This window comes from Rhinatrema bivittatum, chromosome 2, assembly GCF_901001135.1.
Source record: "Rhinatrema bivittatum chromosome 2, aRhiBiv1.1, whole genome shotgun sequence".
Lineage (NCBI taxonomy): Eukaryota > Metazoa > Chordata > Amphibia > Gymnophiona > Rhinatrematidae > Rhinatrema > Rhinatrema bivittatum.
In genome coordinates this window covers 232,237,451-232,254,251 of record NC_042616.1, presented here as the reverse complement: position 1 = coordinate 232,254,251, position 16,801 = coordinate 232,237,451, and the positions used below count along the sequence as shown (strand labels likewise).

The window sequence follows — 16,801 nt, the reverse complement described above, 5'->3', positions numbered from 1 at the left end:
CTCACTATCTCAGTTTCTCTTCATTACAGCACAGCCATTGAGGGATCGCTGTTCCAGTGCCTGAGGGACTACTAGCCCAGCCGGGCTTCATCTCTGCTCACTACTGCCACCTCTGGTGGCTCCTCAATACTGTTAATAAAAGATCTATCTGTTTGTGTGTCCTAAAGCTGAGCCTGACCTGTGGTCCCTCACGGGACTTCCCCCGTGGGCGTGGTCAGCAGCCACAGTATCAAGGGTCCACCCAAAACCTTACAAACAATAACAGATTGCTAACTCCATGGATCCGGCACAGCTCAATGCCCTGCAGGCCATTCCTGGCTTGGCCCTGCGCATTTCGGAACAGCAAGATGCATTGGAGAAACTCACTTCAGCGTTTCATCAGATGCACACACAGAAGACCCAAGGCGCTAATTCCAGCAATGAAGGTCAGTTACATGAAGTAACTTTAAAGACTACTGTACCGCTGGCTGCTCCACTTCGTTTCTCGGAAGAGATTCAGAAGACATGGGGCTTTTTAAACCAGTGCTGCATGCATTTTGTATTACAGCCTTCTCACTTCCCCACAGCTTTTTCCAAGACTACTTACATTCTATCTTATCTTGATGGAAGGGCCTTGTCTTGGGCCTCTACATTGTGGGAACGCAAGGATCCTATTTTGCAGGACAGAGATGGATTTTTGAACTTATTTAAATCCATTTTCGATGATCCTGTTCGAGTAACCGTTGCCGGTTCTGCTCATGGACCTGAAGCAAGGCAATCGACCACTGACTGATTTTGCGATAGAGTTTAAGACTCTTGCTACAGAACTCTGCTGGAACCCCAAATGCCTGAAGACCCTCTTCTTCAGAGGCCTGGATACTCGTTTGAAAGACGAGCTAGCCACTCGTGAAACACCTGACTTGTTGGATGAACTGGTGGCTTTGGCAACTAGGATCGATCACCGGCTTCATGATAAGGTGAAAGAGCTCCGGCCTAATAGAGGACCTGGTCAGAAGGAGGCTAGTGCTAAACCTGCACCTTGGATGGTTCCAGTAATTCTTGCTGCCAGTGGAGATGAACCGATGCAACTTGGTCGCGGACATTTGACTTCCAAAAGAGAGAAGACTTCAGAAGAAGCATGGTCTATGCATGTACTGTGGACAGGCTGGTCACAATGTGATAGAGGGGATATGATAGAGATGTTTAAAATTATGAGAGATCTAGAACGGGTAGACGTGAATCAGTTATTTGCTCTTTCGGATAATAGAAAGACTAGGGGGCACTCCATGAAGTTAGCATTGGGCACATTTAAAACTAATCGGAGAAAGTTCTTTTTTACTCAACGCACAATTAAACTCTGGAATTTGTTGCCAGAGGATGTGGTTAGTTCAATTACTATAGCGGTGTTTAAAAAAGGATTGGATAAGTTCTTGGAGGAGAAGTCCATTACCTGCTATTAAGTTCACTTAGAGAATAGCCACTGCCATTAGCAATGGTAACATGGAATATACTTAGTTTTTGGGTACTTGCCAGGTTCTTATGGCCTGGATTGGCCACTGTTGGAAACAGGATGCTGGGCTTGATGGACCCTTGGTCTGACCCAGTATGGCATTTTCTTATGTTCTTATGATGTTCCAATATGCTCCATTCATCCGGGAAACAGATGGGCCTAAGTCCTGCAGGAGTACTGTTCTTAGGCCTTACTACGCCCTCTCCTCTGCTCTCTTTCCCAGTCTCCTTGATCTGCGGACCGTCTGAGTTTCAAACTCTTGCCCTGGTGGATTCAGGGGCAGGAGGCAACTTTATTCTTCGACGCCTAGTGGAACAGCTGAGGATTCCCATCGTCACCTGGAAGGTTCTACTACTCCTATCCTCCATCTATGGAGAGCCCTTACCAGGTGACGTGACTTGCCAAACTGTACCGGTAATGCTCCGCACCGGAGCTCTCTATATTGAGTCAATTCCCTTCTTTGTGTTAGAGAAGGCCATGTACCCTATCGTCCTGGGGTTACCATGGTTGCAGTCGCACCAACCCCAATTTGATTGGGCATCCTTGAACTCTCCCGTTGGGGCCCAGGTTGTCATGGGAAGTGCTTTAAGGAGATTGCTCCCATCATCTGCATGCCTACTACTCCAGTGATGCTGGGACTGCCGCCCCAATACACATCCTTTATTGATGTGTTTTCCAAAGAAGCTGCTGACATCCTTCCTCCGCATAGGTCCTATGACTGTGCCACAAGACTGAAACCCAATATGAATATCCTAAAGGACGTGTCTATCCACTCTCAGCGATTGAGAACAAGGCAATATCCGACTACATCGAGGAGAATTTACAGAAGGGGTTTATTAGACCATTAAAGTCTCCAGCCGACGCAGGCTTCTTCTTTGTGGGGAAGAAGGACGGTACCCTACGTCCTTGTATCGATTACCGAGGTCTGAACGAGATCACGATTAAAGACCACTACCTCCTGCCTTTAATCTCAGAGCTGTTTGACCGGCTTCAGGGGGCCAAAATATTCTCAAAACTTGACCTGAAGGGGGCTTACAACTTAGTTCGCATTCGTAGTGGTGACGAATGGAAAACAGCCTTCAACACTTGAGACGGCCATTTTGAGTACTTAGTTATGCCCTTCGGCCTGTGCAACACACCCGCTATATTTCAGAACATGATGAACGACATCCTGCGGGACCTGATGTACAGGAGTGTTGTGGTATACCTGGATGATATCCTGATATTTTCCCAGGATTTGCCTACTCATCTGGAGGATGTCAAGCAAGTACTATGCCGACTCTGTGAACACCGCCTCTATGCCAAACTCTCCAAGTCCCAATTTCATAAAGACTCAGTGCCTTTTCTTGGCTCTGTCGTATCTAAAGATGGCTTCCAGATGGAGCCTCAAAAACGCGAGAGTATAAAAAATTGGTCCCAACCTACCAGCCTGAAGGCCCTGTGACGATTCCTGGGTTTTACCAACTATTATAGAAGCTTTATAAAGAATTACTCTTCTTTAACAGTACCCTTGACCGCAATGACCCACAAGGGTGCCAACACTTCAAAATGGTCTGCGGAGGCCATTTCCACATTTGAGAAACTAAAGACTGCCTTTTCCATGGAACCATGCTTGCGGCATCCTGACCCCAACAAGCCCTTATATTAGAAATTGACGCTTCAGATGTCGACGTGGGGGCTGTATTGAGCCAGACTGGAGACTCTAAAGCCTTACGTCCCTGTTCTTTCTTCTCATGACGTTTCTCCCCCGGCAGAGAAGAACTATGGGATCAGCGATAAAGTGCTCTTGGCAATAAAGCTTGCATTCGAGGAATGGCGGCCTTAGCTCAGAGGCGCTCAACATCAAATAACTGTATTCACGGACCACAAAAATCTAGAGTATCTCCGCCATGCGCAACGTCTTAACCACAGACAAGCTAGATGGTCCTTATTCTTCAATCGTTTTGACTTTGTGCTTAAATATCACCCCGGAGACACAAATACCAGAGCTGATGCCTTGTCACGCTCCTTTCTCTTGGAGGATGTGCCTGAAGAACCTCAGCACATAATTGACCCGAAGAAAGTCATCTTGGCGACTACACAATCTGTGCCCGCTGGTAAGACCATCATGCCTAAACACCTCAGGAAGAAAGTGCTCTTCTGGGCGCACGATTCCAAGCTGGCTGGCCATCCTGGTCAATGCCGTACCCTGCTCAAGATCCAGAAGTTTTACTGGTGGCCTACTATCAAGAAGGATACCCTATCTTACGTGGCAACTTGTACCAACTGTGCCAAACATAAACCTGCTTCTGGCCAACCATGGGGATTGCTGCAACCACTGCCAGTTCCGGAACAGCCCTGGTCACACATCGCTACTGATTTTGTAGTCGATTTACCCCCTTCTGGAGGAATGAATACCATCTGGGTAACAGTTGATCGCTTCAGCAAGATGGCCCATTTCGTGGTGCTGCCTGGCTTACCTTCAGCCTTGGAGCTTGCGAAGCTCTTCATATCGCACATTTTTCGCCTTCACGGCCTACCAAGACACATTGTCTCAGACTGAGGATCTCAATTCACGGCAAGATTCTGGAGGGCCTTGTGCAAGTTATTCGACATCTCTCTAGACTACACTTCAGCCTATCATCTGCAATAAAATGGCCAAACAGAACGGATGAATAGAACCTTAAAACAGTTCATTCGAGCCTATGTGAGTTGCCATCAGAATAATTGGGCCGAACTGTTACCTTGGGCTGAATGCGCTATCAACTCTCATCCAGCAACATCAACTGGATCAACACCTTTTGAAGTGGTAAATGGAGCTCTCCAACATCGCCACTTCCACTGAAGCTCTCAGTGACATCCCCAGCAGCTCAATCTACTGCTGTTGAAATCCATAACCTGTGGACTCAGACGAAAGACATGCTAGTTAAAGCGAGTGACTGCGCTAAGAAGTTCTATGACGCTCACCATTCTCAAGCGCCTGTCTTCAAACCCGGTGACAAAGTCTGGTTATCTACCAAACATCTCAGACTGAAATTACCCTCCATTCGGTTCGCTTCTCGCTACGTTGGACCATTTCCAGTCCTTCGACATCTTGGCAACATCACCTACAGTCTGAAGTTACCACCTGGACTAAACATCCACAACGCTTTTCACGTTTCACTCTTGAAACCTCTCATACTCAGTGAATTCTCTTCCAAGACTCAGGAACCATCTGCCGTCAATGCAGAAGATGACCTAGAATTCAAGGTCGAAGAGATTCTTGATGTCCAAAGATGAGGCAAAACATTTGAATACCTTCTTTCTTGGGAAGGTTTCAGCCCCGAAGAAAACTTTTGGGAGCCTCAGGCTAACATCCTTGATAAAGAGATGCTCCATCAATTTCATCTCGCGCATCTTTCAAAACCTAAACCTGGTACCTGCAGAGGAGACCACCCTTTGAAGGGGGATACTGTTATGACTGTCGCTGCCCAACGTCTCCACTCTGCACTCACCTCTCTGGCGACTCTTCCTGCGGTTGACGGACATCTGGCTGCCGCGGCGTCTGCCTGCCGTCCTCTCTGGCATCCCCGGTCCGGCTTGGGTGCTGCCTCCCGCCATGTTGTCCAGCTGCCTTAGGGCGCGTGTTCCGCGCGGCACTGCTTCAAATACTTTCTTTGGCGCGAGCCTCAGGGGCATCCCCCTGTGATGACGTCACGCATCCCGGATATAAAAAGCCTACGCTACTGCTAGCTAATCGAGTTAGCAAGGTAAAGGGATTCATTACGGATGGGATTCACTCTCCGTACCTAGCTACTCTGCCTCTCCATTATTGGACTTACTCTATTTGGGATACCTGCTCCTCGGGGGGCCTCTCTCTTCTCTTTCAGGTCGCTGTCTGGAACCGGTATTCGCTCCTCGAGGGCCCATGTTCCCGGACTCGGTGCCTGGACTTCACTTCTGCCTGGAAGTTACCGCTACCTTACACCATCAGTGAGTTACCATCTACTTCTCTCAGAGCTGTTCCCTGGAACCAGGTACTCGCTCCTCGAGGACCTACCTCTATTCCAGCTCCTGTGTTCCTACCGAGAGAAACTGCTATGTGAGTACTCAACCACGAGGCTCTATTCCAGAACCCTGCATATACTTCTTGTACTCACTATCTCAGTTTCTCTTCACTACAGCACAGCCATTGAGGGATCGCTGTCCAGTGTCCTGAGGGACTACTAGCCCAGCCGGGCTTCATCTCTGCTCAGTATTGAGGAGCCATCATCTGGTGGCTCCTCAATACTGTTAATAAAAGATCTATCTGTGTTGTGTGTCCTAAAGATGAGCCTTACCTGTGGCCCCTCACGGGACTTCCCCCTGTGGGTGTGGTCAGCAGCCACAGTGTTCAAGAGTCCTCCCAAAACCTTACAAACAATAACACCTATATGCTGTTAAGTGTGGTTGTTGCATAAGTGTGTTGAACCTAAATAAACTGAGTCTTCAGAGATCCAACAAGCTAAAGACCCGATTTTATAAGGGCCATGCACATACATAACGGGAGTTTCACGCGTGGCCGGGCCTTGTGTGTGCTGCACGCATTTTTTGGAAGGGCCCGGCCACGCCCATAACCCCTGTTACATGCCAAAGTGCCAGGTCTGGGCAGGGAAATGTTATTTGATAGTGATCATTCAGAGGAATTGAAACATATCACTATAAAAATGAAAGATATAATAGAGTAAATTGACAAACTAAAGAGTAATAAATCACCAGGACCAGATAATATTCATGCCGGAGTTCTGAAAGAACTCAAATATGAAATTGCTAATATTCTGTAACCTATAATTAAAAACAGTCACAGTACCTGAATCTGGCGGGTGGACATTTAATGCTAATTTTTAAAGAGGAATCTGGGGTGATCTGGGAAACTATAAACCAATGATATTGACATTGGTATCGGGCACAATGGTAGAAGCTGTTCCTATAAACAAAATTATTGACCAATATATTGAAGGCCTGTTGAAATTTGGTGATGAACAAAATTGGCCTAGTTCAGACTGACAGCCAAGTATTCATAGACTATCTGAAAAGCAGGAAAGAATGGGATCTCACCTCCTTTACCCGGAAGGGTGTGAGACTGGGCTATCTCCCACAGCATATCCCTATGAGCCACTTACCTGGCAAGAAAGGAGAACAACCTACCGGAAAAATTAAGCTTTCTCGTAGAACTAGACATAAGAACATAAGAACACAAGGACATGCCATACTGGGTCAGACCAAGGGTCCATCAAGCCCAGCATCCTGTTTCCAACAGTGGCCAATCCAGGCCATAAGAACCTGGCAAGTACCCAAAAACTAAGTCTATTCCATGTTACAGTTGCTAGTAATAGCGATGGTTATTATCTAATTCAACTTAATAACAGGTAATGGACTTCTCCTCCAAGAACTTATCCAATCCTTTTTTAAACACAGCAATACTAACTGCACTAACCACATCTTCTGGTAACAAATTCCAGCGTTTAATTGTGCGTTGAGTGAAAAAGAACTTTCTCCGATTAGTTTTAAATGTGCCAACTTCATGGAGTGCCCCCTAGTCTTTCTATTATCTGAAAGAGCAAATAACTGATTCACATCTACCCGTTCTAGACCTCTCATGATTTTAAACACCTCTATCATATCCCCCCTCAGCCGTCTCTTCTCCAAGCTGAAAAGTCCTAACCTCTTTAGTCTTTCCTCATAGGGGAGCTGTTCCATTCCCCTTATCATTTTGGTAGACCCTCCTGCAACTCCTGCGAGTGGTCCTATGATGAGGATGTGGCAGACCCGAGATGGATCAGTTAGCAGCAGTCCTGAACAAGAAGGTAGCAGTCATTTGTTCCTGTAGGATATCAGACTAGCAGGAACACAGCTTCTCAATTCATTGGGGGACAAATCCTCTATATGCTTCTCCAATAATTTTGGTAGCCAAAAGCTTGATAAAACTTAGAAGGAACAGAGGATCCAGTAATCTGGCACTATTTAGCAGTAAAGCAAACTGAGGGAAGGGATCATCAGGAAGGGGAAGGTTGTAGATATGTGATCAATGTGGTTATGGAGGGGGGTAGGTAGGGAAGAAAGGTTTGCAAGATATTTTTTACCTGAACAAGTTCAGTTCTATGCTGAATTTTAAAAAAATTACACAGGTAGGTTTTTATTTTCCAATCAGTATAATTTGTGAGGTGTAAAAGTACCCACCCAGTTTACCTGTTAAGTGAATTTTTAAAACTTTTGGGGTGTTTTGTACTACTAAATTTGTTACTGCATCAGTACTTCTCTGTATAGAAGCTAGATAAATACAGTCTCACTATTTAATGTTTTCTTAAACCCACAAATTATTATTCTTAAGAGGCTATGTTAACTGTATTATGTCTTTGTTAAATTATCTATTTTCCTTCTTACTCCTAGTTATTGATTCCCTGTTACATGTAACCTGCTTTCTGCACCATTGTTCAAATTGTAAAGTTTATTGCACCCCTGTTCTTGTGAACCAGCATGATGGGACTATGTCTTGAATGTTGGTATATAAAAAAACTTAAATAAAAAATAAATAAATGGGTGGATCCTTTATAGTATTGTTCCCTTCAAAAAATATACAGCCTATTAATCTAATACTATTGCGCTGCAGATGGAGAGAGCATCAGGGGGCGCTCGCAGCATGGGATGAGATGTGTGCCCTTGCGTGTGAAACATCCTTACCCTGAGCCTCGACCAGGGCTGCATGCTTCTTGAGACCACCAGCGCAATGGTGGTCTCTGAATGATCCTCCGACCGTTCCAAGCCCTTTCAGACTTGCTAGGAAGCAGCGGGAAGCAGCAGGCCGGACAGAGGACAAGCAGACAAAGACATCAGGTGTAGCAAGGAAGACGAAGACATCGGACGTGGCAAGGCAGACTAAGACTCAGGTATGGCAGGGCAAATAAAGAATCTAGGGCCAATGCCGAAGGGCTCCTCCACAGCCAACTAAGGCCGCCACGGACCACACTTTGGACAGGCAAAACAGAGTTTATTCAAAGATAAAGGCTAACTCGGCTTGGAGTAGCGAAGCTCAGCCGTTGATGGAAGGCTCAGACGTTGAGGACGCCGAAGGCTCAGACGTTGAGGACGCCGAAAGCTCAGACATTGAGGGCGCCGAAGCTCAACCGTTGAGGACGACGAAGCTCACACGTGGAGTATGATGAAGCTCAGACGTGAAGAACGACAAAGCTCAAACATTGAGGATGCTGATCCGAGATGGAACTCGGATAGGACGAGAAGACTTCTCAGCGGCGTTGATGGAAAAGCCCACCAGCGCCCTACACACCCCAGCTGGGGTGGTTGCGGACCACTGGACCAGTGAATGTTCTTCAATATATCATTTCGAAGATGATACAACTCCTAACGAACTATCTTCTATATCTCAAGACTCACTTATCTTGATTCAGAAGATGAAGTAGAACTCGAGATCACAGAGATTCTGGATGTTCGTAAGAGAGGCAAGACTTTTGAATACCTTCTAAAATGGGAAGGTTTTGGTCCCGAAGTGATCTCTTGGGAGCCTCAGACCAATATCCTGGACAAAGAGATGCTTCATCAGTTCCACATCGTGCATCCTTCAAAACCTAAGCCTGGTACCTGAAGAGGAAGTCACCCTTTGAAGGGGGGTATGGTACTGTTGGCGTCTGTTCCGACACCCTCTCTCTCCGCCCTCCTTACCTCTTTGGCGCCTCCCTCTTCGTCTGGGGAGATTGACTGCCGCGGCGTCCTCTTGCTGGTCCTCCGGGTTCCCTGGACCGGCTCCAAGCTGCTAACCGCCATGTTTCCTGGAGGCCTAGGGGTATGTACGCGGCGCGGGCCCCGACTAAGTACCGGCACTGGCGCGCGAATCTCGGGGGCATCCCCTGAAGATGACGTCACCTGCGACGGATATTTAAGGTCTCAGAATTTGCTAACAGATGAGTTAGCAAGGATAAGGATTCGTTCTATCTGAGCTATCTGCCTCCTCGGATTTACCAGGGGTACCCACTCCTCGGGCCCTCGCTCTCTTCTTTGTTTTTCAGGTTACAGTCTGGAACTGGTACTCGCTCCTCGAGGGCCTATGTTCCCGGACTTGTTGCTGAATTCTCTTCTGCCTGGAAGTCTTCAGTGCCAAACTACTTCAGTGAGTTACCATCGCTCTCTCAGAGCTTTCCCTGGAACAGGTACTTGCTCCTCGAGGGCCTATACGTTCCAGCTCCTGGGCTTCTATGAGACATTGTGTGAGTGTTACCATCGAGTTCAGTACATGAACTCTGCATACCCTCCCTACTCACTATATTTCAGTTTATCTCCATCTCAGCTTCCAGGGATCACTGTTCCAGTATCTGAGGGACTGCAGCCCAGCCGGGCATTCCAACTCATTACTGCCACCTCTGGTGGTTCAGTATACTGTTTAATAAAAGAACTAGTGTGTGTCTGTCTCCATACTAAGCCTGACCAGTGGTCCCTCTCGGGATCTTCCCCGGGGGCGTGGTCATCTGCCACTGGTCCAAGGATCCACCCACAAATACCTACAGATTGCTGACTCCCAAGCAGTCTGTCCACTCCGAAGATAACAGTAGGTTGGGGTTAGGGGGTGATGTTACAGACACATTCAGAGGTATCCATTGTAAATGTTGATATTACGTGTGTTTTAGTGGATCCTTGGGTGCTGTGGAGATGACCACACCTACGGGGAGGAGCCCCGTGAGGAGCCACAGCACTGGGCTAGACTCTATACACAAACACCAGAATTGAACTCTTTTATTATACAGCTTAAAGATAGCCACCAGGTGGCAGTGGTGAGTTGTAGTCTCAGGAACCTCGGTAGAGGGAGCCCTTCTCTCCTAAGTGACGTCAGGAGGTTCCGCAGCAAGGAGTTACTGTGGATGAGACAGATGAGATAGCGTACTCACTCACGGGCGGATTTTAAAAGCCCTGCTCGCGTAAATCCGCCCGGATTTACGCGAGCAGGGCCTTGCGCGCCGGCGCGCCTATTTTCCATAGGCCCCAGTGCGCGCAGAACCCCGGGACTCGCGTAAGTCCCGGGGTTTCTGAAAAGGGGTGTGTCGGGGGCGTCGCTGAGCGACGCCGCGTTTGGGGGGCGTGGCACGGCGTTTGGGGGGCGGGCCCGGGGCGTGGCCGGCCGGGGCATTCCGGGACGTGGCCGCGCCCTCCGGAACGCCCCCGGGTCGGGTCTCGGCGCGCCGCAGCCCACTGGCACGTGGATTTACGTCTCCCTCCGGGAGGCGTAAATCCATGGATAAAGGTAGGGGGGGGTTTAGATAGGGCCGGGGGGGTGGGTGGGTAGGTAGAGGAGGGAGGGAAGGTGAGGGGAGGGCGAAAGAGAGTTCCCTCCGAGGCCGCTCCGATTCGGAGCGGCCTTGGAGGGAACGGAGGCAGGCTGCGCGGCTCGGCGCGCGCCGGCTGCCCAAAATGGCAGCCTTGCGTGCGCCAATCCAGGATTTAGAAGATACGCGCGGCTATGCGCGTATCTTATAAAATCCAGCGTACTTTTGTTTGCGCCTGCTGCGCAAACAAAAGTACGCGATCGCGCAGTTTTTAAAAATCTACCCTGAGTGTTAGCTGTTATGGATGAGATTCCACCAGATAGTTGTCGTAGGTACAGGCATTGAGGCAGGGAGAGCAGGCCCTCCAGGAGGGAGTACCTGTTCCCTGAGTGGCACCTGAAAGTAGAACAGAGGGCCCCGAGGGGCGGGTACCCAAGTTAGTAGTAAAACCCCGAAGGGCAGAAGGAAAGCTTCCTGCAGGCAGCAGGGAAGCGGCAGAATAGCGCAGACAGGAACAGTTCAAGTCTATTCGAGCCTTTCCCAACTCAATGAGCTAGCAATCTTGAGAAGTAGATATACTCGGATTTGGCGTGACGTCAGATGAGGAAACGCCCTCGAGGTTCGCGACACTGAGTGTACTTAGACGAGGGTTGCGCGCACACGCGCACCCTAGCAGGTACCTAGGAGGAGCAATGGCGTATGGCTGCACCATAGCCGTTCCGGGGATGCCAGAGAAGTTGGTTTGATGACGCTGCGGTTGCCATCTTGCCCAGGTAAGCGGGAGGAGCCGAGATAGGGGGCGAAGCTGTCGAAGACCGACGGACGCAACAGTAAAATTGATAGCAGCAAAGAATTTTTAACCTTATAATTGATGACAATTCTAACAAGAGGAGTTGGTTTGTTCTCTGCAGTCTCTGCTAGCTGCATTGTACAAATCAACTCCTTTTCATCACTTATAAGGTCTAAAATTCCTTAATGATGTCAATTTTACAATAGATACCTCTGAATATGTCTGTAACACCATCCCCCCTAACTCCAATCCACCTCCAGAAAACTCACCCCTAATCAAAGTGCCCCTTACAGTGGTCCATATATAAAGTATCAGACTGATCCTTATAGTCAGTCTCTCTCTCTCTCTCTACACATAAGATATGTGCAAAGAGCTGCAGACATACATGTATAGTTTATAAGATGGCATGTATCTTTGCATGCAGCAAGATACATGCATTTATGGGCATACACACAGCCCTTTTCAAATCTACTCATTAATTAGACAGTGAAGTAGATTAAAATGATTAACATTTGTGCAAGTAATAAGGAACAACTGAATGGGCCAGATTTTAAATGTTACGCACGCAGGGTACATTTGTGCGCGCTACCCGGTGCGCACAAATGTACACCCGATTTTATAACATGCGTGCGCTGCTGCGCGCATGTTATAAAATCCAGGGTCAGCGCGAGCAACGGGGTGCACACTTGTGAACCTTATGCGCGCTGAGCCCAACGGGAGCCCCGATGGCTTTTCCTGTTCCCTCCAAGGCCGTTCCGAAATTGGAGCGGCCTTGGAGGGAACATTTTTTTAGCCCCCCCCCCCAACACTTTCCCTCCCTTCCCCTATCTAACCCACCCTCCAGTCCTACCTAAATCTCCACTCCACCTTGTTTTGCCAAGTTACAACTGCCTCTGGCAGGTGTAACTTGTGCGCGCCGGCCGGCTGCTGTGCCAGAGGACTCAGGACCGCCCCCGGACCGACGCCTCACCCCCGGCCCACCCATATTTGAAAGCCCCAGGACATACGAGCGTCCCAGGGCTTGCATGCGCGGCCGAGCCTATGCAAAATAGGCTTGGCGCGAGCAGGGGTAGGTTTTCGGGGGTTACGCGCATATATTACGTGCGTAATCCTTTGAAAATCTATCCCAATGTTTGGTAATATCATTTTTTCTACTCATTTGTCCTGCTGCCTAACAGCAGCGAGGAGTATGGTAAAATATGTTTATTATATTACCAGGAGTAACTTATTGCAGATATGAAGTAGAATGCATTTTAAAATAGCAAAGATAAATACAAAGCTTAAAACTTTCTAACTATTTTTGGAAGGAAAATAATCAAACTTTAGTTTATTTTCTATTCATAGATTTATAAATATGTATGAAATATTAAATATTATTGCAGTTACTGAAAATAATTTTGGCCTCCAGAAGACAAATAGCAGATATTTAATGTATTTTTTGCAGAGTATCAACTATCGTAAAAATATTCAGGTTGCAAAATAAAATATTTAGGAAACACTTGTAAATATATTTGGAATACATAGGTGTAATGAGCCATGGAGACACCCTAGGAGTGGCCTAATGTTTAGAGAAATGGGCTATGAAACAGGAAAACCAGCATTCAGATCTCATTGACACCTCTTGTAACCTACTCTATACCTTCAGCATTATATGGAAAGGTGAACCAAAAATTATTATTAATACTTTTAGTTATATCCACAAAACTACCTTCTAGGAACACATTCTCCAAAATATATTGTATTTTTATACACATGCATTAATGTACCAAGACTAATATATTTACTTCTGTCTGAGGCTCCATTTATCCAGTAAAGTAACTTGTAATGGCCATCAACTGTTTTGTACCATAAGGTATTCTTTCATTATAATAGAGATTTTGTATCAAGAAGTGAAATTTCAGTCTAATGGAGGTCTACTGTAGCTGAAGTTCTATGCAAAAGTTTAGGCACCCCTGGTCAAATTATGTGTTTCAATGAGTATCTAAGTGAACAGAAGCCGACATAATCTCTACATGGTACAAAGTTCAAAGCAGAGACCAGATTTAAGTCTCGAAATGCTGATCAGCATCGGGAAGACTTACCACAATCATAAGATACAGATGTTTTTATTGTGTATATTTTTTATTTTATTTTATTTAATGAGTTTTATATACTGTCATCAGAAACGTCAAAATAACGCCATCATAACGGTTTACAAAAATTTTATTTGCAACTTAAAATATAAAATTTTGCAAATTTATAGACCGATGATTAAAAAGGATGCCATTGAAGTACAGTTGCTTCAGTGAAAATAGAATGGTGAGCAAGTTATGAAGGTCTCTTTGTTCAGAAATAATTACTACGTGATCCATATATGGTAGATTGTTGAGACTGGGACAAAGTTAAACGTAACATCTTTCTGCAATTTTTTATTCAAAATTACAATTGCTGATTTAACAAATTTAAAATAATAAAGCAGTAAATATGATGTACAAAAGTTTGGACACCTTCTAATTGAATCATTATTACATTTTTTTTTAAGTTGTTAGTAAGGCCCAAAAAGTTGATTCGCCCATTAGGCCTTCAGTTGGTCAAGTGAAGACAATTTCATGATTGAACAAAAACTCTAATCCTTCTAAATGCTTCCAGCTAGCAATTTCAACTGCCAGAAACAGTATTAAGAAGTAGATGTTATAGTATCTTGTGTAGTTGTAGCCAAACATTTCAATTTTTATTTCATCAGTTCAAAGCACTTTGTTCCAAAAGGTTTCAGGCTTATCAAAGTTTTATTTGCATATTTTAGATAATGACTTTTGTGATAAGGTTATAAAAAGGTTTCTTTCTGACAGCTCTCCTACACAAAACATTGTTCTGCAAGCAACTTTGTGTTTTGTGGACAACTACTCTAGTGTCAGCCAAACTTTTCAGTAGGTCGTTTGCAGTGATATGTGGGTTCTGTTTTGCAAATCTGACTAATTTTCGGGCAATTATGTCAGACATTTTTCTTGGTCTTCCATATCTTGCCTTAACTTCAACATTTCCGTGTATCTTCCATGTTTCTGACTGTTGGAATTGCTAGCTGAAAGCATTTGGAGATTTCGTATAGCCTTCCCCTGCTTTGTAAGAATGAATTATCTTTATTTTCAAATGCTCAGTCAGCTGTTTAAAGGAGCCTCTGGTTATTGAAAATAGACAAAAAACAGTCATAACCTGGAATGGTCAGAGTATTTGTTCAACCATGGAATTGTCTTCATCTGACTAATTGAAGGCCTAATGGGCCAATCAAGTTTTTGGGTCTTAACTTTTTAAAATAAGTAGTAATAACTCAAATAGTGTCCAAACTTTTCATATTTCATATTCACTGTTTTATATTTTCAATTTGTTAAATCAGCAAATAAGTAATAATTTTGCATTAAAAACTGTAGAACGATGTTGTGTTTAGCTTTGTAATATGTAGAGGTTGTTCCAGCTTCTGTTCATTTGAAATTTTCATTGATACATACAATTTGACCAGGGGTGCCTAAACTTTTGAATAAAACTGCATTTATAAATTCATATTTTAGCATAGCTACTTGGGCATCCCTAACTGTTCTATCAGCTAATTATTTTCCATCTATTGCATCCTTTATAGGGAGAAAAACCGAGAGGGAAACAGGTGATGAAGTTAAATTGTCAGACACCGCACTGGTAAACACTGAAGATCTTACAGAAGAAGCAAGGGATGACTCAGAAGAAACAGTAAAAACCTTAACAAAACCAACAGATCAAGCACGGAACCACTATCGCACAACATCTGCTCAGATCAATGGAGTTGTAGGAGGTTTTCCCACAAATCGTAAGTACAATAAAAATATATGAACAAACTGGATATATATATAGTGTTTTTCTGCCTTCATATTTCTATGTATAACTATATATACTGCACTGTTTCTTACACTGTTTGACTTACTCCAGGATCTTCTTTCTGCTGTCTCCAAAATTATTTTATTTCTTGTTCTTACACATTTTTTTAGAATAAAAGTCTGTAACTTTTATTATGAACTGCTTTCAAAATCTCTAATGTCACTCTTGAGTTTATGCAATGTTATACCTTAGGAGGACAATAGCATTTTATCCACATAAATCAGCCATTAGAAAATTGTCTTCCATGATTGCAGTTAAAAGTATATGTGGTGTTCTGAAATGTATGTACTTTTAGCAACATTAAGAAGAGGCATTCCTAAGGACATGTGGTCAGAAGAGAAAAAAAATGTGCATAGATTGCATTTTTAAATCTATGCATACTATTTTCTATTCAAGAAGTACATGCATAAAGAGCAGGTGAAATCATCCACAGGTACTTTGTAACCACAGCAATTTTCAAACATGAAAGTATATCCATATTTTCACTTTGAAACTTGGAACAAAGCCCACGGGTAAAAAGCACTTACATATTTTGTCCAAAGTGGAAAATTTGAAAATTATTTCTCACAGGACAAGCAGGATGGTAGTCCTCACATATGGGTGACATCATCAGGATGGAGCCCAATCACAGAACACTTTTGTCAACGTTTCTAGAACTTTGACTGGCACCTACTGGGCATGCCCAGCATGGCACTAAACCTGCAGCCAGCAGGGTCCCACTTCAGTCTTCTTTTTTCCACGCAGCAGTATCCACGAGGGTTAAGGAGCTCCACAGAGATTCCTGATAGGAATTTTCCTCACAGGTTTACTAAAAACTTTCATACCCCACAGGGGTCCCTCCTTCGAATTTTTTGACTCCGCGGTACTCCGGTAAGTTTTTACCCATTTTCGGTCGATTCCCGTCGAGTTTGGCCTTCGGGGCCTACTGGCCCTCGACCATACCGCTGCTAAATTTTTCAAAGGCCATGGCGTCGGGGTTCCGTCAGTGCCGGACTGTACTCGCACCATGTCCATAACAGACCCGCATAAAGTCTGTGTAATGTGTCTCGGGTGCGATCATGATGTCCTGACTTGCACCAAATGTGCCTTAATGACACCAAAAGGTCGCAAGGCCAGAATGGAGAAAATGGAACTTCTCTTCCGTTCTCAAACTCCGACACCGTCTATTGCATCGACGTCGTCCGAACTGGCACCGTCCACTTCGCGCCAGTATCAGCCACTGGCCGGTGACCGACCGGCGTCGACGACTTCTCGGCCTTCGACTACTTCTACTCCCCCTCAGGACCAAGGGGATCGTAGAAAAAAACATCGGCATCGACACCGCAAGTCTCGGACCATCGAGGAAGGAAAATCTTCAACCTCGCCATCGTCCGA

General features: G+C 45.4%; 1 protein-coding gene across 1 annotated transcript in view; it reads left to right on the top strand.

Annotated features, from left to right (window-relative positions):
• EFHB (EF-hand domain family member B) overlaps positions 1-16,801 on the top strand; it is a 205,195-nt gene that overhangs the window by 154,518 nt on the left and 33,876 nt on the right. Inside the window, exon 11 of the mRNA XM_029587068.1 lies at positions 15,156-15,359. Coding sequence (XP_029442928.1) covers positions 15,156-15,359 — 204 coding nt within the window. The remainder of the gene's footprint in view (positions 1-15,155; positions 15,360-16,801) is intronic.